We start from the raw sequence: 26,803 nt of genomic DNA, 5'->3' as shown, positions 1-26,803 counted from the left end.
CCAAGTGCAGGAAAGAACTACAAAAATTCTTGCCCTATTTGGATTGACTTGAATTCTGTGACTGTAATAAAGTTCTGTGATGTCCACCCATTCCAGTGCCTTGAGTTAATGCTGAATGTAGTGCTATTCCTTCTTGAATCTTTTTCCCTTTTATTTTTTTCCATACAGAGGAGTTTGTTCTGGCAGCTCAGAAATTTGGTCAGGTTACACCCATGGAGGTTGACATCTTGTTTCAGTTAGCAGATTTATATGAGCCAAGGGGGTAAGTTGGCTTTTTTTTTTTTTAATTAGCTTAATAAAAGAATGTTAGGAGGTAGGAGTAGGGGGAGGGCAGCATTTGGGAGAGAAAGAAGCCAAATGAAAGGCAACACTGAAATATGGAAAATGATAGAAGGAACACTGTAGAATTCCATAATGAAAATGTAATAAATCGATATTTTTATTGTTGCTTGTGCTGTTCCCTCTAGACGTATGACCTTAGCCGACATCGAGCGGATTGCTCCCCTGGAAGAGGGAACTCTGCCCTTCAAGTTGGCTGAGGCCCAGAGGCAGGTGAGTGAAGAGGGACAGATGTGCATGCTGGTGTTTCCCCTAGCTCCTTTTCACTCACATTTGCCTTTCTGGCATTGGTACCTGACTTAACATTTTTCCATTTTACCACCCCCACCCGGCCCAATGCAGACAATTTCAGAAGGTAGAAAAGAGAAGTTACTTAGAAACCTTCTGACAATGAACACACTTTGGTTTCTGTTTATTTTTTTCAAAGATGGGGTGATTTCCTCACTGTACCGGTAGCTACACACTTGGTAAACACATAGATCTTTTCTTCTTCTTCCCTAAATCTCACATTGAGGGATGAGAGGAACATGCAGTGGGTTGGTGTCACAGTCCCTGTCGCAGCTGTGTGTTGCTAAATGAAAGCCATCTTTACTCTGCACAGAGGGACCCCGTCAGCGCATTGTCTAACTGCCATGCCTTCCGTTTTTTTGAATATCAAAATGAGATAATTTTGTTTAGTCTGGAGTTGTAGTTTGAAGGCTTTTAGACCTATTTTCTCTGTGAAAGGATTCATAAGTTATGTGGAAACAATTTTAGGAATGCTAAATTTTATTTTATGGTTAACAGAAACCAATCTCTTAAAGTTGTGGGAGTCAGAAACTTAAGGCAGGACCTCCTCATTTAACTCTTACTCGACTCTCTATAGATCAGGCTTAGAGAAGAAAAGCCTCATAGCGGGTGTTGTGCTTGCTTGGCGTTTGTAAAATAAATCCACTCACAGACAGAGCGTCGTTTTTAGAAAAATACCTCCTTTAAGGCAAAGCCATCTCTGAATCCTGTGAGACTTAACCGTTTTTGGCTTGGAGCTCTGGGTCTGTACTAAGACGCCAGTTTGACCACAATGGGTTGATGCGGGCTACATTTTTAGGACTGTCAGGCCTGGAGCCAGGACCCCCTCCTTTTAGCTCCTTCCCACCCAAAGGCAGCGGCGAGTTTTGTGTGCAGCATGTAAGTCAAAGTAGTGGGTGTGTGCTCAGTAAATCCTAGTGAGGCACCTCTGGAAAACCAGCTGGCTGTGGTTAAAAGAGGAAGCCGCTTTCCCTCAGTGCAGGAGAAAGAACTGTATAATCACGTGCAGAGGTGGAAGCAACGTTGCGCTCCCTCCCTTTGATTTTAAACACTGCTCAAGAGATGATTATCTCTTCATCTCTATGCCACCAGCTATGTAGAAATGTGGGGATTAAGAAAAGCAGAGACATTTTTTTTTTTTTTAGATCTCTCTGATCTCCAGCTGGTAGCGGTAGCCCACCATTTTCCCTTTATGCCCTTTGCAGCTTTTGAGAGTTTATAAAGGGGTGCTTGTTGATACCGGCCATGAAAGGGTTAGGCTAGTTTGATGAGATTTACAGCAGGAAATGATTGGCTGCTGCTTAGAGGTTTCTAGCAATTCATAGTAGCCTTGCCTGGCATACAGTGTGCTTTTTACTGTATGAATCCCACTGGGCCTTACAAATTCAAGCCAGGGAGGTCATCCACCTGTGGGTAGATGTGCCAGTCCAGCACCATGCAGCCCTTGGAACATTTGTCCTACACGGAGGAGCAAAGAAGGAGCTTTCTTATATCATTTTAGAATACACTACATTTTTAGTTTCTGGAAAGTTTAATGAAAGTCTGGGATTTCATTTGTCTTTTAGATGAATAATTAGTGATAATGGTAGGTTACTCCCCCTCATTATTTTCAGAGTATTTTCACTCATTATTTTGGTGCCAGGACATTTCTAAGTGTTGCATATTTTTATCTATGTAAATAAAATAGTGCTTCTCTTTTGGATATGTCTATCAAAATGAAGGTACTATTGATCTCCATCTTTTCAGGGATAGAGTTGGAATCATCAACCATGGAATTTGCAAGAAATGCTTTCCATTCTTACAGATGCATATTTCTGTGTAAAGCTATTTTCAGTTAAGTGACTTTGAAGGAGATTCCAAATAATCTAATTGTATTAGAATTGTGTTGCATTGACAGCAACTAAAATTCAGTGGGTTGCTTGCTGGGGTTGCTGATTATTTTCATTCTTCACTAATTTTAATTATCATGGCTTTGAAAAACAGGTCTTAGTGAATGTATTTATTCATTCAACAGGTATTTATTAAGCACTGACTATATGTCACCCTCATTTGACAACTCAGTGTGACATAAATTTACTATTTTATGTATGCAGGCAGAGAAGTGCAATACTCTGAAACATTTTGGCCTCAGAAACACTATAGAAAATAGCTCAAAAGAATAGCAACTGAACAACTGGCTGAGCTGAAGTATGAATTTAGGAAAAATGATAAAAGGAGGAAGAAGTAACAATTATCTGTAATATGGTCCCCTAGTTATAGGTACTATAAATATTTTTAATGTCTCTGGGTAGTAGATAGTAGGGATACCAAAATGTTAGATAGATACATGTAAAAAAATGACTTTATATTGCAAAATCTTAAAAATTATTTTTAAAATATTATCATGAAACATACCCGTCCATCCACCATGCTCTTTTCAGCTTATGTTTTCTTATATGATGCATTATCAACATTTTTGCCAATATCAGATATTCCTTGACAATATAATTTTTAATGACATACTTTAAAAAATATTTTTTTTTGCAGTTGTAGATGGGCAGCATGTCTTTATTTTATTCGTTTATTTATTTTTTTAAATGTGGTGCTAAGGATCCAACCCAGTGCCTCACACATGCCAAGCCAGCGCTTTGCCACTGAGCTACAGCCCCAGCGCATAATGGTGTACTTTTTTTAAAGTAATAGTGTTACATTTTAAACAGTCTTCTATTACTAGTGACTTAGGATATTTCCAGAGTTTTTGCTCTTTAAAGAAAAGTACTCTATTAACATTCTTGTAGCTTGATCTGTATTTACTTGATTATTTTCTAACCTAACTTTTTAAAAACAGAACTATAGGGGGTCATGGGTTAGGGAAATTTTAAATATCTGGATGTATATTATCACAGTTTCCCTCAGTTTATACCTAGTTTAATGGTAACTTTGAAAAGGTCTGTTTTTACCAACTCTTGCCCGTCTGGATATTGCCATTTAAAACAAAAATTACAAATAAAAAACTGATTGATTTGATTAATGAAGAATGAGGTCTCATTGGTATTTTTAAGTATGCATTTCTTTGATCACTAATGAGACTTGAACATTTGAAAATAGGTTCACAACTTTATCTTGGTAATAATTGCTTTTTGTTCAAATTGAGTTTTAAACATTAGTAGCAAAAAAACCTTTTTGTTAATCAAAACTCATGGAATCTAACTCTGCTTTCCTCTTTGACATTTTAGTTATATCATGGATTGAGAACCCAGTGAGTAATTCTTTAATATGTGCTCGTTTTTTTTTCTTATCCTTTTCCCCTGTCTGCCTGCTGCCTGTACCCCGGGCCTTGTGCATGCAAAGCAGAAAGCTTCAGGTGATTCAGCCCGGCCAATCCTCCTCCAAGTTGCAGAGTCGGCCTACAGGTTTGGTCTGGGTTCTATTGCTGGAGGTTAGTCATGGATGAGTACAAAATTTTTGCTTTTATTATTCCTTTTTATCTTTTCTCTGATTTACCACCTTGAGCTATTACAGGTCAAATCCTGCCTAGTTGTTCCCCCAGCCAGTTATCTATCTGTATGAGGTAGAACCAGGGCAAAGGGAACTCTTTTCCATACCTTCATGTGAGCAATGTCTTATAAGTGATACTTTTGTCTTACTTGTCTTCACACAACCTTTCTAAAAACAGGCTAGTAATGTAGTTAGGCTGTGGTGATATGCTTTTAATTTAAACTGTGCCAATCTTTTATCAGGAGATACTTGTGACAATCCACAGCACTTTATTAAGGGTATAGAAGGGCAAGTTTTAAAATCTGGACATGCAGAATTTGTTTATTTTGTTTCAGCCTTTTGTTTGATTTTGTCCACCTAGTCTGTTCTTTTCTCTACCTGACCCTACTTCCCTCTAAAATGATGTCGTTCTTTAATTTTAGCTGTTGGAGCCACTGCCGTGTATCCTATTGATCTTGTAAAAACTCGAATGCAGAACCAGCGATCAACTGGCTCTTTTGTGGGAGAGCTCATGTATAAAAACAGCTTTGACTGTTTTAAGAAAGTACTACGCTACGAAGGCTTCTTTGGCCTGTATAGAGGTTAGTGCCATGCACTAAATTCTTGAAAGGTGAAATAAGGGTTTGGTTTCTCATCTCAGTTCCTGAAATGAATCAGAGAGACTATGCTAAAATGGAAATGCAGCAGATTCTCAATTATCCATGCTAATGGGAGTAGGCTCGAGGCATCTGGGGCATGGCTAATCAAAACAGCCCAGAATCTGAAAGCCATTTATATTGCTGTGTTGTATGTTATATTTCTTAAAATAATAAATTATTTTTATAAACATCTTCAGCAAGTTTTTAAAAGGCTCATTGTATTCTTAAAGTATTCCACTCACCAGCTAATAGGGAAAGTTATTCTAGGATCAGGACAAAGCCTGCTCAGGATTCATGTTCTGGAATTATACCACAGTGTTCCTTATCCAGGGTCTCAGTTATTTGTAATTGACCGTGATCTGAAAATATCAAGTAAAAAAGTCCAGAAGTAGACAATTTATAAGTTGTAAATTAAGCAGTAGTGTAAGTACAGTGATGACATATCACACTTTTCCTACACCAAAGTATGATTTTCAGGTCATATATGGCTTTACACTAAATCACCTTCTTTCCCATAATCTCTGAGTCATTGGTCTTCTCCCATCATCACAAGAAGAAGCTTTAGGTGGGTAGGGTACACTAAGATATCTTGAGAGACTACAGTCGTGTAACTTTACAGTATATCGTACAATTATTTATTAGCTATTGTAGTTAATCTTTTGCTTTGCCTAATTTATCAGTTAAAACTTTATCATAGGTATGTGTATATAGGAAAGAAGAGCATACATAGGTTGGACTATCCAGGGTTTCAGCGTCCACTAGAAGTCTTGGAATGTGCCCACCATTGATGGTGGGAGACTGTGAAACTACATTAAAGTCTGTCAAGCAGATAACCAAGGGTTCAGCGCAGCACTCCTTTCCTGTCTCTTTCTGAGTGAAACTTGCTCCTTGCCTTCTCCCTCTCTATCCAGTGGAGTTGATTCACACACCATTGTAGCCTGGTCATCATGTCTCCAAGACCTATTCCTCTAATCGTGAAGCATGGTAACAGAAACAAAGAATATTTCCTTATAAATGGAAAGAACCCACAGACCCCCTGCTTCCCTGTTGGCCTTAGCCTAAGGAGACACACCTTGACTTCCCAACTTCATTTTTATGTTCATCTTCTGCAAATGGAAAGAAGTGCCTTTCTGTCAGCTAAAATGCAGAATTGCAAGGCAGTTCCCACTGACTGCTTTGCCATTTGGCCAACTGCAGTTCTCCCCTCCTTCCCCTCCCAGTGCTTGCTCTATAAGAGGATAGTATCTAGTGCTCTGATGAGGCATATGATGAAACTGGCAGCCATATAAAACACGCCTCTAGGCCTCTTCTGCCATCTGCTGACTCTAGTCTCCAAAGTAAGCACCAAAGTTAAAAAGCAAAAACCCTCTCACCTTAGAAGCTAGGAGGTTTCCCACTACAGAGGAGTTCCATTTTGCAGGTCCTAATATATAGGCAGATAACCCTCATCAAAGGCCTTTTGATCTTCTCTCTGCCCTCTACCCTTACCCCTGCCTCTTTTTACAATTTGGAAGGTCTTTGACCCCAGGTGATTGATGATGACCCCTGTAGGGTCACTGCCTTCTTTTTGAAATACTTTTTCTCCCTGATGACAACAACCTTGCAAATGAAATGGCTCCTACATAGTACAAGGTTCATGTCCCAGGGCTTGCTTTGCAGTGAGTTAGGCAGAAGTGACCACCTTAACTGTTCAGGTGGGTGGTTTTTTTGAAAGGACAACTTGGAACCTCTCTAGTCTGGACAATGTCAGAGCCTTGGCATTGCTTCACCAACTACTTCATGGGTTTTCTTTTATGTGTGCTAGATTGAATGTCAGTGTAACTTTGGAATTGTGAGAACCCTGTCCAGCACTACTAAGTGTCTTCAATTTGTTGTGTTGACTAGACTGTTTTTAATTTTTAGTCCCTCTCTCTTCTCTGTGACCACACCTGCCAGATCCTCATTCTTATCTATCCCTACATTTTTTAATGGGTGCATTATTGTTGTACATAATGGTGAGATCTGTTGTTACATATTTGTACATGCATGTGATATAACAATATAATTTAGCCAATATCACTCTCGAGTACTCCCCGCCAGATTCTCATTCTTGATTATATCTAGATCTCTCTTCTGCTACCTGTCCTTTTCACCTGGTAGTCAAAAGAGCTCAAAGCACACCTCAGTACCGATTGCTGAGCTAAGGTGGGACTTAGAAAGTGGTTTATATCTCTAGGGACTGCTCAGTTATTGCATGTGGAAGATGGGAACAACTGCTGTTAGTTTCTCATAGGGAAAATGAGCTGGCATATTGGGTAGAGATAAGGCCCACTCGGAATAGCCAAGAGACAGCTCTTTACCCTATTCCAGGATTATAAATAGACATTTATCTATCTGCTTGGGTGTCTGAACCTTCAGGGCAAGGGCCAAATCCATCTGTCGAGATGACAAATAGAGTGTGAATATTGGAAAATTAGTCCTGGGAGTCACCTATGTTCATTTTGTCCTGAGTTCTTTTCTTTTCCAGCAGACAAACATTTACTGTAAAACTCTTGTTTAGTTCCAATCTGTAATTTGGATCTTGAGAGCAAAGAGATGATAGACAGTTCAGGTTAAAAATAATAATAATGATTTACAATCTTGCCATGAAAATGACTTCTTTCTTTTCTTGCTTGATCAGGGACTAATTCCCTTTAGTTCCTTGCACATAATCATTAATTGTGTATAACTACATGTTTATAAATGCTTATCACCGGGGAAGAGAGAGATCAGATGAAAATGTAGATACTTAGGGGAAACTATCATTATTAAAAGAAATAATAGAAATAAAAAAGACCTGAGGTATTTCTGAGACTTACTTAGTATTGTAACCTTTATATACACAGTCAAGATTTAAATATTTGCCTGTGATCCTTTGTATATTTCTCATTAAATGTAATTTTATTGTTTTAAAAATTTTATCATTCTAGAGGAAAATGGTTAAATTTGAAATTCGAGAATATAAATTGACTATACTAATGCTTTCACCTTGCAGTATGTGAGAAGATGTCGGAGTGCATTTCTAATTTATAAACATGTTTCAAAATATTGAGCATTTTTTTCATATTTTAAAATTTTACATAACATGTAATTTTTCTCCATCAAGACATATATAATTGCTCATATTCCCTGAATAGGATAATTTGAGAATGTTGCATAAGTGAGGTCTCTCCCCTATTTTAAAATTACCTTTGTGTATACTTTTTAAGAAGTTGGTGAATGACTCCGAATGAAGGTGCTATTGCAGCATGTATTCTTATTACAAGGTTAATAACTATCTTTCTCTGTCACAGTCTTTTTTCTTATACCAAGAATACAGGAAGCTGTTTTTGTGTTTGAAAGTCTTCCCTGTGGAACTAGAATGAAGATTATTTTTAAATAATTCTTTTAGCTTCAGGATGCTCTGTTTCGCTTTTTCCTTTCTCATGCAGCTGCCAACATCTGCATAAAGTCCCGGAAGTTATCCTGCAGTAATCAGAGAGCACATTTGAATCCCTGCCCCTTCCTCCCAAGGAGATCAGAAGGTAGCTCTAGGGACTGCTGGTGATGGCCTTTCTTTAGTAGACTGCCTCAGGGTCAGAAGAAATTTTAACTTTGTGAGCTGGTAGTTCTTACTCTCCATGTCTCTGTTTCTTTGTCTCTAGGACACTCTTATTTTTTTGTGTAAGTTTTGGTTTCTGGAAAAGATCTCCTTAGAAGTTCTCTGATTCTGGCTCCACGAACTTGCTCTATAGTAAGGCAGACTGCTTTCTTGCTTTCTTTACACACAGACAGACACACACACACACACACACACACACACACACACACACACACACTGGTTTTCATAAGTTTTTTGTAATTTTTAAAAATGTGACCTCCAGGCTAAGTTTGTCTGTGTGAAGGGAAATAACACCTGACATACTCCAGACCCAGTGAATCCTCCAGAGCCTTAATGAATTACCTGACAGCTCATTTGGTCTGAATGAACTGGATGACCAATGAGTCAGTCATTGGCCTCTACTATAGAGCAAGCATATTTAAGAGAAACAATTGATTAAATGCTCTGAACTTTCCAGAAACAACTAATTTCTGCTTTTGAACTTTAGGGCACTCTCCTGTCTCAGGTGCTTCTGGTGCTGAGATGAGCAGCCTCAGAAATTAGAAAATGATTTGGGAGGACCTTTCGGAAAAAGACGTATTCAAGAGAAATCAGGGTCCATCAGAAATACTTCTTAGATGAAGGTTTATGTTTCCATTGGTGCAAGAAGCCCTAAAGAAAATTCTCCAGAAAGAGAAATTAGATCATTCCATGAATGAAACTTAATTTGGAGTAGTACTTAATCTTTTGAGGTAATTGGCCAAAAAAGGGGGGAAAAATTAATGAGTCCACTGATCCAGGTTTGCAAAGTTTTAAATAAGTCTTATTCCAGGTTGTCTGTGTAGCGTGAAGCAGTCATCTTCCGTCCTGGAATGTTCTCAAGGTGACATCTAGAGGATGTTGTGGTGATATATCAGGAAGTCATTGATCTATGTATATTCTGAAAGGAAGTTTTGTCAGGCAGCTAATTTATGCCAGATTTCTTCTTGTGGTTGATGGTACCATAGAAGGGAGTATCCAAATTGTGTGGCCCTTAGTGAGAGTCTTTCTCCTTGCAAAATTTTTTTGGGCAAAAATAGATTAAAAAATCCTAACACTAAAATAAAATGAAGTTTGCATGACTTTGAATTACATTATTTAAGAACACGTGCATTAAGGAACAAACCATGACTAAATTGCGAACTGTCCTGAGCCATGGGTCCACCCTTGTCCAACAAAAGTTTTTTAATGAATATAAAATAGTTTAGTTTGAGTTTTATTTTCTTAGCCAATTGCTATATACTCTGTTAGAGTGTTAAACTAAAAAAAAAAAAAATGATTATGGGAAATCAAACAAGAAAGAGCAAAAGACTTGGACAATCCCTACGTTAGGTTACCATATCTCCAGGAATATACAGGGAGCCAACTGTAGTGAGCACACGACCTTATTATCTGAGACCAAGATGACAGAAACTAGAACTGAGGTGGGTGTGAAGAGTTGTTAGAGGCTTGTGAGGAAAGTGATGAGCTTAGAAAACTGGGAAAGGTGGCAGAAACATACCCTTCCAGATACCCTGGAAAAGAAAAAATTAATGAGTGAACTAATTTCAGGCCTCTGGAATGGTCATATATAACCAGCTACTGTCCTCACTGAGACTGAAACAAAGGAAGTAGATTAAACTTCATAGTTTAGATAGACAAAATGATAAGCAGCATCCTGAAAGTTGTCAGGAACTGGGATGAAAAACGGAAGGAGACTTTGTGATCCTTCCTAATGGTCTTTACTTCCGGAAAACCCCTGAAGTAGCTGATTTTTTTCTAGGCTCTACTCGGGATCATTCATTTTTATGTTTTTTTAGCAGTCTCCCAGAGGCATCCCGAGCCATAACTTAGTTAAATAGATGGTGTCTAAAATTTTGAGTAAAGCATTTAACCCAGATAAGCAGGCATTGAAATCTTCATTGCTTCCTTGGCCCCTGCCCTTTCCCCAGCTCCACTATCCAGCCACCTCGGGGCAGCAGCCCAGGAGCCTGTGGAGAGCTGGACTGTAATGAGGGCTTTGAAAGGGGATAGTGTGGTTGGGAAGGTGGAAGTGCCTCATGCCCGGGGCAATACTAGTCAGAAGCAGACAGACAGATGGGAGGAGCAGAGAGGAAAGAATGCTTGAACAAGTGAGGAGAGAAGGGCATGGAAATAGGAGCAGGAATAAGAGCTGTAAGGCAGGGCTCACTGGGCGCTGATAGCTCCAGAATGAAGGTTAATCTGATGTTGAAAGCAAGGGGGGCAAGTGTAGTGGCCTCCACAGTGAGGTCAGGAGGGTAAGAATTTAACATAGGAAGGGTCGCCCCCAGGTTGGAAACTAGATAACAGCCGTGTGCTGCTGTGGCTTTAGCTATGGGAACAGGGGTATCTTGTGGAATAATTTCTCCTACCAAATTCCAGTTGTTGCCTCTGAATGCTTTCCACCCCATTTCATGTGTTCTGCATTACCTTTCTCAGGGCTGGCATGGTGCTTCTCAAAATCCTTTTTTTTTTTTTTTGTCTGAACAATAGTAGCATTGCCTTGTTTTTGAGTTTCTTCCCTGTTAGCAGCCCCATGGTTCTGCATGTCTTATCCAGCTTGATCTTTTGGAACAGCAGCTTTGGACAGCTACAGTGGTTCGTGGACTGTCAACCGGGCTTTTGAGCACTACTTTCCCAGAAAGCCTAATATTCATGATGTGGAGATGTGATGTTAATGCCCGCCCCGGGGCCACCCTCCTTTAGTGGTATGAAAGGCCCAGTCAGTGCAGGGAGCTGGCAGCATGAGCTGGGAGCCCAGAGAAACATTTCGGAACTGTCTGTGCTGAAAGAAATGTCGTTCTGGGACAGAGAAGGAAGTTGGAGCAGTAAGTTCATTAGGGGGCCTAGAGCCCACTGTGGGGACTGGTGGTGGATCTGGACATGATTCTGAGAGCTCCTATAGTCAGTGAGTGGGCCTGGAGCAACCTGCTTATCCTGTCTGGATTCCAGTTTCCTTGAAGGAGGAAAAGGAAGAATAAATGGTAGTGATGATGATAACATTAAGATTAAAAATAAGCCACAACAGAATCTATTTCTGTAGAACTTTCTGTGTGCTTGGCACTGTTCTGAGGGATTTGTCTATATTAACCCATTTCATCTGCACAAGTACACCGTAAAGATGATGTGATACCGTAAGTGTTCCCATTCCACGGGTGTGGAAGCAAAGGGATGAGGTATCTTGACAACACTTACACAGCTAAAGCATAAGAGAGTCAGAATTCAAACCCAGTGGCTGGGCTTCATACCAATGCATTTAACCACTTGGCTCCCCTGTCAGCAAGTAGAAATTACACTGCAAAAAGTTGCTTGTCAGCAGAGATTGAGAAATTTTTAAGTTCTTAAAGATTTTATTTTAACTTCAAAACAGTTGAAGATGTATTGTTACATCTGTGTTACTTCATTATCTTTGCGTATAGAAAGGAGGGCCCTGGACTCTGCCCTTGCTGCTTAGGGACAGCTCTTCTAAGTATAGGCATAATGTCATAGGAATAGCATTTACTCCTTACCTAATTCTGGATTATGGATGTTATTCAGACTGAACTGCCTCTTGTAAACAAGGAATGGATCAAGGATATGCCTCGAGAAGATATGGAGAAAGAAGCATTACATTTTTTGACAATGTAAAATCGGTGACAAAGAGTATTCATTTTTTTTCATGTATGTATCAAATTAAGTCAGTGAATAGTAATTAGCATCCTTGTTTCAACAACGAGAAACCCAGAACTGAAAGAATAACTTGGCCAAGATCACTCATCGCGAAAGAGGTACAAACCAAGGATTTTAACCCAGAGCCCTAACTGTTGATTTTGTTGCTGGGCCACTGGAAATAAATGACCTTACTTGGGCCAGCATTATTAGTTTCTTTCAGAGTTTCTTCCAACTCTGAAATTCTAGAATTTCTAAAAAAGTTCTTAGGTAAATAGTATGATAGCCTTCTAATCTAGCACATTGCTTGCATGATTCTCCTTTTGGGAGACTAAAGGAAGCTTAAGTTGGAGGCTTCTGATGTAGGCTTAGATCCCACACCTCCACCTCAGCTCTCATTGGGCTGCTCAAGGGACTGGAATCAGGAGGGACAGTATGATTTATATCTTTAACCCATGAAATTTGAAGACAAAATACCATATTAATTCTGTACCCTGTAAATCTTTTCTCGCATTAACAGCCCTCTGGTAGAGTAGAGTTTGCCAAGGAAGCATTGCCATATGTGCTGATGGAGCTGAACTAAAAAGAGAAGATTAGAAAACTAACCACACTAATAAATTTCACTTGAGGCAGTTGGAAAATGAACTGCTGTTTTGACAAGTCAGAAGCAACACACACACATCCAAGCTATGTTTTGAATGGTTAAAATGGATTTCCAGTACCCAACAGAAACATCTTATGTTAAAAACCTGATGTTTTTGCTGAGTTACCCAGATGTTCAACATATATGCACTTGCCACTTAAATGTCACGGGGATGAAGCACCTTAGCTGGAGTGGTGGCTTCCAGCCTCACTGAGTCACATAGACCTCCTTCCTTTAAGGTCAGGGCCTAAGAAAGGTTCCTGGAATTCCCGCCTCCTGAAGAGCATCTACCCGAGGCGGGTGGTGTCAAGGGTCTCAGCTGCGAGGCTTCACATTTTAGCCCACAGCCTCCTGTGTTTTCTTGTTTATCCTGGGTCATCACCACAAGAATGGTTCTTACCTACCAGCCCCGAGTGCTGATCTGGCCCAGGTCTTACAAGTTGATATGTACATGGGTTTCATTCTAAGTTGAAATTCTTCAGTTTAGTATAATGAAACTCATGGCCTCTGATGATATTCTTTTAATCTCCTAATTCTTTTTCCTGTCTCTGGTCTCCACCCTTGGTAAGTATCCTTCACCTGCCTCTGGAAAGTTTTACTTTTTGACCCTTAGTGTTTACTTTAAAAGCCACCCCATGCATCAAGAGAATTAGGTTCTTTCTTCTTAGTGTGACCAAACATGAGATAAGTGCTACCGTATGCCAGGCAGTAGCCAGACTGCCTGGGTTGAATCCCGCTTTCCGTCTAACAACAGACTAACTTTGGGTAGCAACTTTAAAGTCAGCCTCAGTTTCTTCCTAGGTTGATGGAGATTAAAAAAAAACAGTGTGCCCTGATTAAGGTTGTCATGTGGCTTCAATGTGTTAATTCACATAAAACACATAAAAGTAGCACCTAGTACCTAGTGTGTATTAAGTGCATAGATACCATTATTGTGTGTAAAAACATCTGGGATCTTGCCCTGACTTTGAATGGGCCATGATCTTGAACTTTGGGTGCCTTTGCACATAGGATTCCCTCAGCCCAACCAGGTTGCTCTCCCCTCTACTCACATCTCTTGTCTAAGGAGAATCTGTTTCCCTTAAAGGCCCCAGGGCAAAGAGCTCCTCTTCTTTGGTGCATCCTCCTTCCTGCAGGCAGAATAACTGGGTCTCCTGGTATTTTGGTGACCCTGGGCTCTGGTGCTTATCAAACTATTTCCAAGTATTTTGTCCCTTGCTGGTACATGGACACAACTAGGGTTCCCTTTCCTTTTAAACGAATACGTTTTTTTGAGGGGAAGACACCAATCTCACTGTCTTCATCCTAGTTCATTCTAGAACCGGGCACACAGAAAAGATAACTGGTAAATGTATGCTCCATAAGTAAATATTTGTTACTCTCATTTTAATTATAAATACAGGGTTTTCTTTTTCTTTCTTTAACTGTTTACAATGCATCACTGAATTTATAGTGAGAAAGACAAATTTCAGTAGTTTACAAGGCTGGCCGAGATGATTACATCTAACACTGTGGTCAGTTGACTCTGGGAACTTTTGTATTAATCATTTGAAAAGACTGTCACAGAATAGTTTTGGAGACAAGAGATCATCATTGAAATCACAGTGCTTTCAGACCATTCACAATTTGGGTCTACAATTTAATAATAATAAGAAAAATACATTTAGCAAGTAAATGTTTAAACATTTTGGTTTTGACCTGAAAACAGAAAGTAAAAATAGAGATTTTATTTTTGAATCTTAACATCTGAAATTTAAACAGCTGTTTGCCCACATTTTTACTAATAGATATTAATGTATTTTCATTGGTTAATAACTAAGCTTTTCTTCTCACGTTATGGGTAACTTCTTAAAGATTGATAAATGAGTGTTTTAGGAGGTGAGACTGCCTTCTTTGAATGAGAGTGCTTGATTCACCCAGGTGGTTTCCTACTCCCGCTTTCTCTCCTGTGCTGCTTTGGCTTATTTAGATTATAAAAAAGCACAGCCCCATTCAGGCTAGCTAGTGCACAGGGAGGTTTTCTGTTGAGTTCATGCAAGGCAGAAATCTCATGGAGTAATGGGAGTTAACCTAGAGCCTGGCCCTCACTGGGACTGGAGAATGCTGGAGACAATCTCTGTGCCTTTGGGCTCTGTTTTCTCTTTGGTGTCCCCTTTGTTTTTGCTCTACATTCTCTTCTTTCCACCAATCCCTTTCCTTTGTTTATTCATGGTTTCTGCTTCCTTGTGACATTAGCACATGCAGAGCTTCAAGCTGGTCCTTTCCCCTGCTCCACTCATGGCATCTTTTCAGTTTATACCTCTGTGCTAACCAGCACCATTGCCTTAAAGGACTCTCAACCTGCCTCTGAGTGGAAATGCACTTTGGTTGCCCTAGGGCTTAGATTGCTGAACTGCCTGGCTGTGTAACTTTTAGGTGTCTGCCCATTGTCTAATCAGCTGTAGCCTCAGGGAAACACAGACTCTGAAAATACAGCTACCTAGAGAAGGGGTTGCAAACGAACTGCTTCTAGGATCCTGGTAGCTTATTAAGGGAGCATTTGAGGCTGAGAAGAAATGCATGTTACACACATGACAGTTGAGTGGCATCTAAGGGTGTAAACTCTTGAGTAGAAGGGCTTAGGTTTGAAATCCCCATCTCACCACTTACCACCTGGATAACCTGGAACAAATTACTTAATCTCTGTATGCCTTAGTTTCCTCTCTGCAGAGTGGTTATGAGGATTAAATAAACTTAATAAAGTACTTACAGTGGTGCCTGGCACATAACAACCACTATATAACCGTTTTAAAATGTTTCATTAGCATCAGTATCTTCATTATTGTTGAATTCCACAATGAAATGGACTTTGACCCATTTTTCCTAAAACCAAAGCTGTCTTGGTCTATTTAGTTTCCCTTTTTGTGTAGCCATGAGCAAAAAGAAACACCTCTCTATTGCGTGGATATCAACAGAGCAATAAAAACAAAAACTGGCACTTGTCCTCACTGAGTTGTCAGCATTCAGGCAGGGAAGGACTTTGGCCAATTGGACAGAGCCTCACCTACCTGGAGGAGATTGCTGTGATATCAGGAGGAGGCCCAGGGCTGTCAGATCTGTCTGTCTTTGCAAGGAGCTTAAATTATGTTTGAAAACTTGTGTTCCTCCATCACATACAACCCCAGATTGGATAGATACAGCACACAGGCTAGTGACCTCTGACCTCAGACTGCTCCTCTAAGAAGATGTGTGGGCAGGGCTGGTCCCTCAGGAGAGGCTACAAGTGGACTTTTTAGTACAGATGAATTAGAAAATTGTACTTCCTGTCCAAGGAGAGTCTAGTGAAGCTTCTCTGAAAGACAGCAGTGTGGCACAAGGAAGAACTGATCCTTCCCTCAGTCTGTTTAGTATTTCTAAGAAAAGGTGTTCTTCTTTGATTTTTATTTGTTAGAACAAATGAAAGCCAGACATGGTTGCACACACCTGTAATCCCAGCAGCTCAGGAGGCTGAGGCAGGAAAACTGCAAGTTCAGAGCCAGCCTCAGCAACCTAGTGAGGTCTTCGGCAACTCAGTGAGACCCTGTACTCTAAATCAAATATTAAAAAGAGCTGGGGATGTGGCTCAGTGATTAAGTGCCCCTGGGTTCAATCCCTAGTACCCCCCAAAAGAAAAGAACAAAATGACATTTTTTAGTTCAGTTAGGTAGATCCACTACTGTTTAACTATCGTTCCTGAAAGAGGCCCTTTCCTGTTAAAGGCACACCTCCCCGCACTCTCCAACCTTGTTTTCCTCCCACTTGGCTAAAGTGTGTCCGTCCGATGGTCCCCACGAACTCATCACTTTCCCCAGGCTTCCTCATTTCTTCCTAGTTGTTCATGCTGAAGACTTATTTCTTGTTGCACAGATCTAGTAATGAGCTCCTTTTTTTAATTTCTTTGTTTTTTTAATCAAGAAATGTCTTAATATGTCCTTCAAGTTTGAGGGATAGTTTTGGTGGATATAGAATTCAGGGTTGGATTGAATTAACTTTGAATACTTCAAACTGATCATCTTCCTGCCTCCTGGCTTCTGGGGTTCCTGAAGAGAAATTAGCTATTGATCTTAATAAGGATTCCTGTATATGACAAGTTGCTTCTTTCTTGCTACTTCCAAGAGTATCTTTTGTTTTCATTTTTCATAATTGCACTGTCTGGGCATACCTCAGTCTCCCATCCTGAGACACACACACACACAGCATCAGTTATGTCCTCATCTTTTCCACACAGCAGTCAGAGTGCCCTTTCAAGTCCATGAATTAGCACATCATCTCTTGCTTAAAACCACTCACTCTTCATCTGAGAATGAATCAGGCTCAGAATCCTGGCCCATAGTGTGGCCATGGCATTTGGTGCCCAGCTGTGCCATTCTCCCTGTGCCTGCTCTACAGGAGCCCTGCTGATGTTCTCCCTCATTCTAGAGCATACCAGGCTTGGGTCTCCTCCACTTTCTTTATCCCATCTGTTCCCCTTTTTGGAATGTATCTTTCTTCAATTGTCACTTTCCCCAAAGGTCTCTCCTTCCATGTGAGTCACGTAAGGACATAATCTGATTTGTTTTGTGCTTGTCATCAAGTCACAAGTTATTCAGTGAATGAATGGATGACTGAACTCTGGGAATTTGAGAGGAATGAATAAATAAATAAATATATAGATATGCATATATATATTTATCAGTGGATTTAGTAAATAATATATATGTATGCGTGTTATTAATTATATATACATATATCTTTAATAAAGAATGTGCACATGTACATTCATATATGTAAATATATATATACACACACATCATTAGGATAGACTGTATATGTATACATATGTATGTATATTTTTACTAAAAGATATATGCATATATATTTATATACTCTTTATTGAAGATATATGTACATATACTTTTTTACTGAAGCCCTCTGATCCAAGAGGCAGGAGGGAAAGGAGGAGACTTCCCTGGAATAATGAGACTTCCTGTATCACTAATATTGTTGATTTACTCAATGTGCAAACGATCCAGAATGTGGAAGGGAATTTACTTGGGCCTGATGTGGGTGGCTGTTAGAAGTTAGTACTTGAACATTCCATTTCAAGTATTCTCATTAAAGGTAATAGCAGAAAATTGCAGCAAAGATTGCCCCAGTTTTTAAGTGGTGATCCCCTCTGCAGAGCTGTTGATTTGTTTAGTTAATGCTAATTTATTTAATATACTTCTTACTTATGTTGATTTTTAGGTCTGTTGCCACAGTTATTGGGAGTCGCCCCGGAGAAGGCCATAAAACTAACAGTAAGTCTTTTGAGTTGGTGCTCTTATTAAGGGAATCTGCAAAGACTCAAGGATCTCGCCGGTATTCTTCTGTGAACCAGCAGGCTTGTGGTTCCTCTGAGGTGCTAACTAATTTGTAGACGGGGTACTCAGCACATACAGCTTTTCGTTATACCCCACGTAACACTGAACATCCAAAATGTAATGAATTTGTAATGAATTTGGTGGTTGCTGCCATCATTATTTTATCATTGCCGCAACAGCAGCATTTCCTTCAGTATTACCACAGTAGGCACTTAGTGTGTGTAATTTCTCATTGTTTTAATTGCAAGCAAAATTTAATCCACTGTTTACAGGTAAGGAAAGGTGCACAGGGATTAAGTAGCTGCCTGCATCCACATCATTCATAAGCAGAAAAACTAGAATTCAAAATCAAATTTTCCAACTTCAAAGCACATACTCTTTCAGTTACACCTGCTGTTTATAGACTGTGAGTTTAGGATTTGTTCTGTGAAGCCCCATATTAGGGCTCTGTGTTCTAGTTGAAATTGATCCTTCATCACTGTTTGCCCAGTGCCTGGCTTATGTTGACAGGTGGTTGACATTCAGTTTAAGTTTGTGGAATGAGTAGATATGGCATGTGAATCATTAAGGTCACAAAACCCCAGGAGTTTAAACTCTAGTTTTGAATTGGGCCATGCAGCCTTGGTCCTTAAAGTTCTTCTGATGCCTTATATGATGTGACCTCAAGATAACTAATCTTCTCTGGACTGTACTTGCCAAAAACACATGATTATTCCTTAAGATTGCTTGTTGTACATACCATTTTGAGAATATTATATTTAATTAATTAATGCAATTAAGGTTCTTTGAGAATCCTTGAGGAATTTTTAGATACTGAATTTCTACTAAGCTAAAAAAATCTGCACAGCCAAATTGGTCTCAGTGAAGAGTGCTATATTAGATTAAATCTTGTTAGAAGACTTGAAAGTGATTTTTAATCAAACCTTATAAAACAGTTCTTAAATTATAAGACATGCTTGTATTTTGTTTCTACTGTCTGTATGTCTTTCTCTTCATGCATTTATAACTGTAGGACATACTTGAATTTGGGGCTTATAAGCCAACATATCTTTAATTCTTCTCCCTGCAACATCAGGGTTGCATATATATTTTTTAACCTTTTAAAAACTGCATATATACTGGGCATGTTAGTTCACACCTGTAATCCCAGGCCAACCTCAGCAACTTTGTGAAGGATTAAGCAACTCAGAAAGACCCTATCTAAAAATAAAAACGGCTGGGGATACAACTTAGGTGCAAAGTATAAAAAAAGAAAGAAAGTATAAATAAAGAAAGGAAAAAAAAGAAAGAAAAAACTTCATGTATGCTATTAAGAGTACCTCTCTCAAATTATTTTAAGGTTGTTAATTTATCCAATGGACTGACAGAAAAAAATAGCATGTTAACAGATGTATATTTATACGTGTTTAATGCCTTTCTTTATATTTTTCATCAGCTTCTATAAATATTTTTCTTCAAGGTGAATGATTTTGTGAGGGATAAATTTATGCACAAAGATGGTTCCGTCCCACTTGCAGCAGAAATTCTTGCTGGAGGCTGTGTAAGTACCTTTCACTACATTGGGAAGATTTGTTTCACACACTTATCACTGCCATGGTCAGAGTGGACTAAGGCTTCTGTTTAACCACAGATCCTGTACAAAGGCAGAGTCTCCTAGGGCAATTCTACCTGTCCTACACAGGCGACCATTCCTGCGGTGGAAGGGTAAATGTCTCTGGTCATACTGCCTGTTAAATTGTGCCTGTGCAGTGCATCATTGCTCGTGGTTAGTTCTGCAGTAGAAGTCATTCATGGCAGAAATGTCTGGCTTTTGAAATATCTTTGCTAACCTTTTCTAAAGTTAATTTGCAGTACATTCTTTCTTCAGGACTCCCTGTCCTAGGTCAGGCAGTATGATTTGTAGCTTGAAGTCAGCAGCCATGGCTCTCTGCTTTGCTTTTCCTTACAAGGGGCAGCAACCCTTCAAGCTTCCAGTGCTTCTGGGGGAATGATGCTGGGGATTAACTGGCTGAGGGTGCTCTGCATTGTCAAAACTGTGGAATGATTGCTTCTAGATATGGATAAACAACCCGCATCCTTTTCTGAAGCTCTGCAAAACATTTTGTCTCGCTTTATCTCATATACTGGTTTGTTCGTGTGAATATAAATACTTTAAGTAAATTAAACTCTTATACAAAGACTGGTGCTATTTAAAGATAAGGTTGGTTAAATAAATAGGCTTTGATCACTCAAGCAATACAGTAGTGGTGGATTTTCTGCCTAACCTGTGTGTCTTTTAGGAAAGATGAGGTCACATTTTTCTTTTTCTTTTTTTTTTTAATTGTTTTTTTTCTGGACTGGAAATTATTTTATGTCAGCATAAAATAATTTTCTTGAAAAATCATTGAGTGCAGAAGTTGGCCAAACACCTGAGCATTAACATTTGTGTGGAATGGGCTCTCGTCTTAACATTGAGTAGCCCCTTCAGCATAATATGAAATCATGGCTCCTGGTGATTCTTAAAGAGATGCATGGAATTTGGCTTCTGTCTGACTCTCTGTTTGATCATTGACCTGTCAGAGACGGCCAGGTAGGATCCCCCTTGTTCTGTAACTTTAGTAGCATTCAGGACGGGGAAAAAAAGGGAGCCTTTAGTGTCCTCAATAAAAAGGGCACACAATAATAATCACAGAGAATGGCAGGAATTGCAGAAACTGCTCTTCCCCATAAGTACTCTTCATTTCAAAAACCTCTATGCATCCATTTGAGTAAATGGGTTTTCTGATTTCTAAATAGGTGTTTTCCATAGGCTGTGTCTCGCCCAGGCTTTCAGGTCATCGCAAGGGATTCAAGATAGCAAGGCATTTATTTCAGTAAGTCAGGTCGAAGGGGTTTGTTTGTTTGCTTTTAAAATTAGATTTTTAAACCTGCTAAAAAGGCACAATTATAGATCTCTATAACAATACAAAATATAAAATGAATTCTGTGATGCTCCTCAAGATTTTGGCAGTCATCATGGCTTGCTGCCTGGAGGTGTATTTTCTTCTCAATGAAAGCATTTTGCCGACGCATGCATCTGGGTGCCAAGGAGATTGGTTGTGGCACGTATTGTCAGTGTGCCATCTGTAGGTGGTCTTGTTTTCACATGCGGTCGCCCATTTCAAATGCAGAGCACAGGCTGGCATCAGATGTGGTGTCTAGTTATTGTAGAGAAGTGTAGCCCCTTTTCAAACCTGATCTAAACACAGGCTTAAAATTGGAGCCACTTGGGCTTTACAGCTACTTAAAATATCTGTGAAGTTTGCCACCCTGCATCTCAAAGGCAGGTAGAGAGTAGTCCTCAATGTTTCATGTCTCCCCCAGTCCAGGAAAACAGTCCTGTGGGAAGCAAACAACTCCAGGCATCTTTCCATCTGTGAGTGGAAAGATGAGTGATTCCATCTTGTGTGCATGTGAGAGAGAGAGAGAGAGAATGAGAATGTGTGTGTGTGTTTTAAGTAGTAGCAGCAGCATCTCTCCCGGCAGTCTTTGGCAAAGTTTTCCCTTAACTGGAACCAGTGTGTACTTTAGAAAGACATTGCAAGTTGCATAGCCTGGTCAGTGCAACAGAGGGTTTTGTGAGGTTGTGTCACATGAGCAGTGCCCTGCCTTAGTCCAGCCAAGCATTACTAGGTGTTGACTTGTAAGTCCCTGGGGAGCTCACCTGGCTTCATGATTACTAAGAGTCAGTACACATGGCTGACTTTTGCACTTGCAACCAAAGCTGTTCATTTCTTTGAACAAGGCTTTTTCTGTTTTATAATCTGTTTTCTACAAAAACAGAAAATATGCAGGGAGATCTCTGTCTCATAACCTCATAACTTCTTAGTGCTTAGCCAGTTTTTTCCAAAACCTTATTTAGTTTTTGGAAAAGTGAAAGTGATAGCATGTTTGGAGGAAGCCAATCATTGACACATAAAAGGAATAAAATCTATCCCATTCCTTAACTTGATATTTTTTATATAATAATATCTGTAACTTATGAGATAAAAAACATTCTTTGGTTTCATTGAAAGGGTGAATCTGACTTTATTTTAAAACTTACTTTTCATACTTAGATTAGTTTTAGTTTAGTGCCTTATCAAAAATTTGACTTGGGGATGAGGTTGTGGCTCAGTGGTAGAGCACTCCCCTAGCACACACGGGGCACTAAGTTCGATCCTCAACACCACATAAAAATAAAATAAGGTATTGTGTTCACCTACAACTAAAAATATACATATTTAAAATTTTTTTTACTTGAGTTCTCTGAGCATTTTTATAGATTCACACTTCACAGTAGTGACATATTCAGCACACTTCAAGACTAAACTAGGTGACTGAAACCAAAGTTTACAAATTCTTAAGTTTGAAAGAATTCTTTGCAGTTTACATTTTCTCTGTGAGTTGGATTTTCTACATTCTAAATTAAATCAATAGTTGTGGAAGCTCTGACAGCCCTGGACCCTCAGGCTTCCCTGCACAATATATATATACCCCTGTTTCTTCCATCCTTTCCACTCTTGGGTTAGAAGCTCAGGGAGTCTGTTAGTGACAATGGAGGTTCTTAGTAAGTGGCAGAGGAGAAGCCTGTGACCACTACAGATTCCCAGTTAGGTCCCCAGTGACTTTGAAAACTTATATACTATCTCTGTGTATGTTGTTGTTATTGCTTTTTTACTATCTTAAAAAAAAAAATCCTGTATAATTCCTGTGATCTGTAGGTTATAGTCCTTCAACTTCTGTGTGTCTAGTGGAATAGAGGGTTCAAATCCTGACAGTCTAAGATCTTTAGCTTTTGATCCTTTTATCTTCAAAAGGACCAGCCAAGCAAAAGTAGTACTATGACTGATTTTAAGGAAGAAATAGAAATTTGATGATTAATTTATCAGGCATTAAATAAATCTAATATTCACCAAGAAAAAAAATGTTAACAATGTGTAAACCTCTCTGTTTTAAAGTTCATTTAGTAAAACTTATTTATATGCCAATAGAAAATAGTAAGGTTCTACAATAATTTTTGGAAAAACAAGTGAACCTGCTTTTGAACTATGATCCTTTAGTAATGGAACCACAGTATTTTCCTATTGTGATGCTCATGTGTGTCTTCATGTAGAAATATACCTGCTGTTTATGGAAATTTACATTTATTTTGAGTGAACAAAATCAATGAGAATATGATCATGTCACTGGTTCTGAAAGGGATTGTGAGACTATTACCATTGGGAAAATTTGGAATGAAGAGCAGTTTTGTTTTGTTTTTTTCCCCCTCCTCTTCAGGTACTAAGGATTAAACCCCAGGCCTGGTACATGCTAGGCAAGCACTCTACCACCAATGCTTTTTTATTTTATTTTAAATCAGGGTCTTGCTAAATTGCCCAGCTGGCTGTAAACGTGGGATCCTCCTGCCTCGGCCTCCTGAGTAGCTGGGATTACAGACATGCATCACTGTGCCCAGGTTGAAGAGCAGTCTTAATTGCTGTCCCTGGCAAGTAGGCAGGACCCTAATGCTGTCCCCATCTACTTTCTCACTATCATGGGGATTCCCCTGTGCATGATATTTTAATACCTGTTTATAGCCATATATCAGATGTCATTTTTGAGGCAAGTTTTTGTTACTTGCCTTATCTTTTTTACATTACATTCATTTGTGGTTGATGTTTATCTTGAAAAGTTTTAGAAAACACAAAGATACATGAGTGTGCCTACCAGCAAAACTCATAAATGTAACAGGAGGCCCTTGTCCCAATTGCTTTTCCTTTCTTCATCCCCCAAGAGAACCTATCTTGCAATGGGTGTTTTTCATTCCCATGCTCATCTTCCTGCTTTGCATTACATATGACTGTACTCCTAAGCAATACAAATGTCTGCTTTTGAATGTCTCATTCAAACCTGTAGGAACAACTTGATTTCCAGATTGAAGCCCTTGCATTTTCCCATCAGTGCCATTCTTATGCCTTGCTTGTCAGAAAAGAATAGTAAATGGGAGTATCACTTTCAAATGTCGTAATGTGGCATATGCTGTGTGTCTGTTACAGATGTGTAGATTTATAGGCATGTATATAGATATACTTAGGGTTGGAACAGTATATTCATTTAACCAAGTTTTGATTTCTTCCCTAGACTACAGTCATTCCTTCAGTTGCACAGTTTATACTTAACTCAACACTAGTAAATTAAAAATTTTAACCATCCCCCACTTCAAAAACACACCCTGCCTGTCTGCTTTACTATTGATCCTCCCTCTCCCCTTGTCTTTCTTTATCTCCCTCTGTCATAGCTCTTACCATCTTTTAACATTCCGTATAATTTTACATATTCATCAAATGACATCTGTTTATTTTTTGCCTCTCTCATTATAAAGGTTAGGCTCCACAAGAGCAGGGGTCTTTTTATTCATAGATGTACCCTCAAGGGTTTCAGGTAGTAGATGGCAAAGCAGACTCTTTGTAAATGTTTGTTGAGTGGAAGAATTTTAAAACCAAAATGGCTCTTAAAAGTAAGCTTGTTAAACCTGCAGTTTATCTGTGACAGATCTGGTAATGGGCTCATGCATATATATTTTCCTTTATATTATACTTCTTTCTGTCCTTAATGAAATTTATCACCTCCAAGCCATACTTCATTATGATTCCCAAACCATTAAAAGTAGAAAGCATATTGATGTTCATTATTTTATAAAGTGAATGTGTTCTTAAAACCTCAAAAGTCTAATTTTTGAGAATTTGCATAATAGGAATGTTTTTATTTATAAAATTAATTCTTTTGAAAATTGTAACCATTTGTGCTGGGCATGGTGGCACACACCTGTAATCCTGGCAGCTTGGGAAGCTGAGGCATGAGGATTGAGAATTCAAAGCCAGCCTCAACAATGGCGAGGCACTAAGCAATTCAATGAGACCCTGTCTCTAAATAAAATACAAAAGAGGGCTGGGGATGTGACTCATTTGTTGAGTGCCCCTGAGTTCAATCCCTGGTACCCACCCCCCCCCCAAGAAAATTGTAATCACTTGTAATAAAAGCAATCACATCTAACAGCAAGACAGTCATTATCCTGTAAAGGGCCTAGGCTTTTAGTCAGTTTGGGGGTCTCAAAGGCTTCACCTACAGATTGGAGTTAAGGATTAGATAGATAGCTTATTTGCCTTCTCTGGGCCTCAGTTTTCTTATTTGTAATATGGAGATAACAACTTCCTTTCAATTATCTATTATGTATAACAAGCCACTCCAACACTTAGTGGCTTAAAACAGTAATTTGTTCTTTCTCTGAATGATGGGAGAGTTCTTCTGCCTGTTGGCTATGGTTTCATCTGGAGTGCTGGGCTGCTAGAAGATCCAGCATGACCTCTCACAAATGGCAGCACCCTGGGAACTCAGTGGGGCTGATGCCCAGGCCCTAGAGTTCTGCAGGTGGACTTCCCCAGGTGGCATGGCTGCCAAAGCTTCCTCAGACCATACTGTCTGCCCCCAAGTGGTGACATTCTGAGAGCAAAGTGAGGAGCTAGGTCTCACAAGCCTTCCCTCTGTAGGTACGTGGCATTGATTTACTGCATTGTGTTTGTTAAGCAGCCAGATTCTGTGGCAGGGGAAATCCACTTCAGAGTGGAGGAAGTGGCAAAGGTATTGCAGCCATCTTTAACCCACACAATTACCTGTCGTGGCTGTGGTGAAAATTAACAGAGATAATAAAGGTGCAGTATTAAAACACGATTCAAATGCTCCTCTTCCAATACCTTCTTTTAAATTTCTGATATATGTATTTTGGAAGTAAGCTGTGTTGTGGGGCAGAAGCACCCTTGTTGCCCTCCACCTTGAGAAGGCTTGAGGACCAGTCCCACGTCTTCAGGTCTGTTGCTGGTTCTGGAACCCATTCTTCTGTTCCAGAATGCTAATGGCCAGAGGGAGCAGAGTCCAAAATGTAAATAAACATTTCAGTTAGGCTTCCACAATGCAGAGGAATATAGTCACACCCCAGTTACCTTGGGTGAAGGGGAAGTTTATTCGAGTTTGGATATGGCTTGTGGAGGACCTGGGCTACCATGAGGACTCTTGAGATCTCTGACCTTTTGTCGTTGTTTGTCTGTTTTTGATGCACTAGAGATACATATACTAGGCCAGTGTTCTATCACTGAGCTATACCCCCGGCCCTAATAGTTTTGTTGTTTCTCAGTGGTCAGTTTCCTCAGCTGGTCAGCCGAGCATCCTTCTTGTAAATCTGATTTTTATTTCATTTCAGCTCACACTGCATTCAGTCCTGGTCCCAGGGTTTGCTTCCTGGTGGAAGTGTTTCTGCATCACTGAGGAGGAGCAGGGTTCTGATGATCCTTCACAGCGCAACAATTCATCTTAAAACCTAGTGGCTTCAAAAACAATTTATTGTCTCTTGTGGTTCTCTGAGTTGACTGGCCTCAGCCCTGAGGTTCTCGTTTGGGATTTCACATGGCTGTAGGCAGATGGCAACCAGGGCTGTATTCATCTGTGGGCTCACCTGAGCTGCCTATCCGTGGTGGCTCACTCTTACGACTGGCCATAATGTGCACTGTCAGCTGCCAACAGCAGGGACTGTAGTCCTGAGCACCTGCCATGACTTCTCTGTGTAACTTGGACTGTGCATACCTTGCCAGGTTGATTCTGGAAGGAGCCTTCCAAGAGCAGGCATCTGAAGAGTCTGGGTAGAAGATGCCAGACTTCTAATGGCCCAACCTTCCACTGCATTCTGTGGGTCAAGCAAGCCAGTGAGGCCAGGCCAGATTCAAAAGGAGAGAGATTAGACTCT

The 26,803-nt window shown here is 39.7% G+C and overlaps 1 protein-coding gene across 4 annotated transcripts in view; it reads left to right on the top strand.

Annotated features, from left to right (window-relative positions):
- The window catches only part of Slc25a13 (solute carrier family 25 member 13), a 179,969-nt gene that overhangs the window by 109,319 nt on the left and 43,847 nt on the right, over positions 1-26,803 (top strand). For 2 of the 4 annotated variants that reach the window (XM_026391537.2, XM_026391540.2), the window contains 6 exons: positions 169-262; positions 468-552; positions 3,958-4,045; positions 4,527-4,685; positions 17,915-17,967; positions 19,490-19,570. In XM_026391537.2, coding sequence (XP_026247322.1) covers positions 169-262; positions 468-552; positions 3,958-4,045; positions 4,527-4,685; positions 17,915-17,967; positions 19,490-19,570 — 560 coding nt within the window. Of the gene's footprint in view, positions 1-168; positions 263-467; positions 553-3,957; positions 4,046-4,526; positions 4,691-17,914; positions 17,968-19,489; positions 19,571-26,803 lie in introns of those variants that run through there. The other 2 variants (XM_026391539.2, XM_077795955.1) reach the window with 2 other exon arrangements.

This window comes from Urocitellus parryii, chromosome 3 (genome assembly GCF_045843805.1).
Source record: "Urocitellus parryii isolate mUroPar1 chromosome 3, mUroPar1.hap1, whole genome shotgun sequence".
NCBI lineage: Eukaryota > Metazoa > Chordata > Mammalia > Rodentia > Sciuridae > Urocitellus > Urocitellus parryii.
This window is presented reverse-complemented; position numbering and strand designations above follow the sequence as displayed.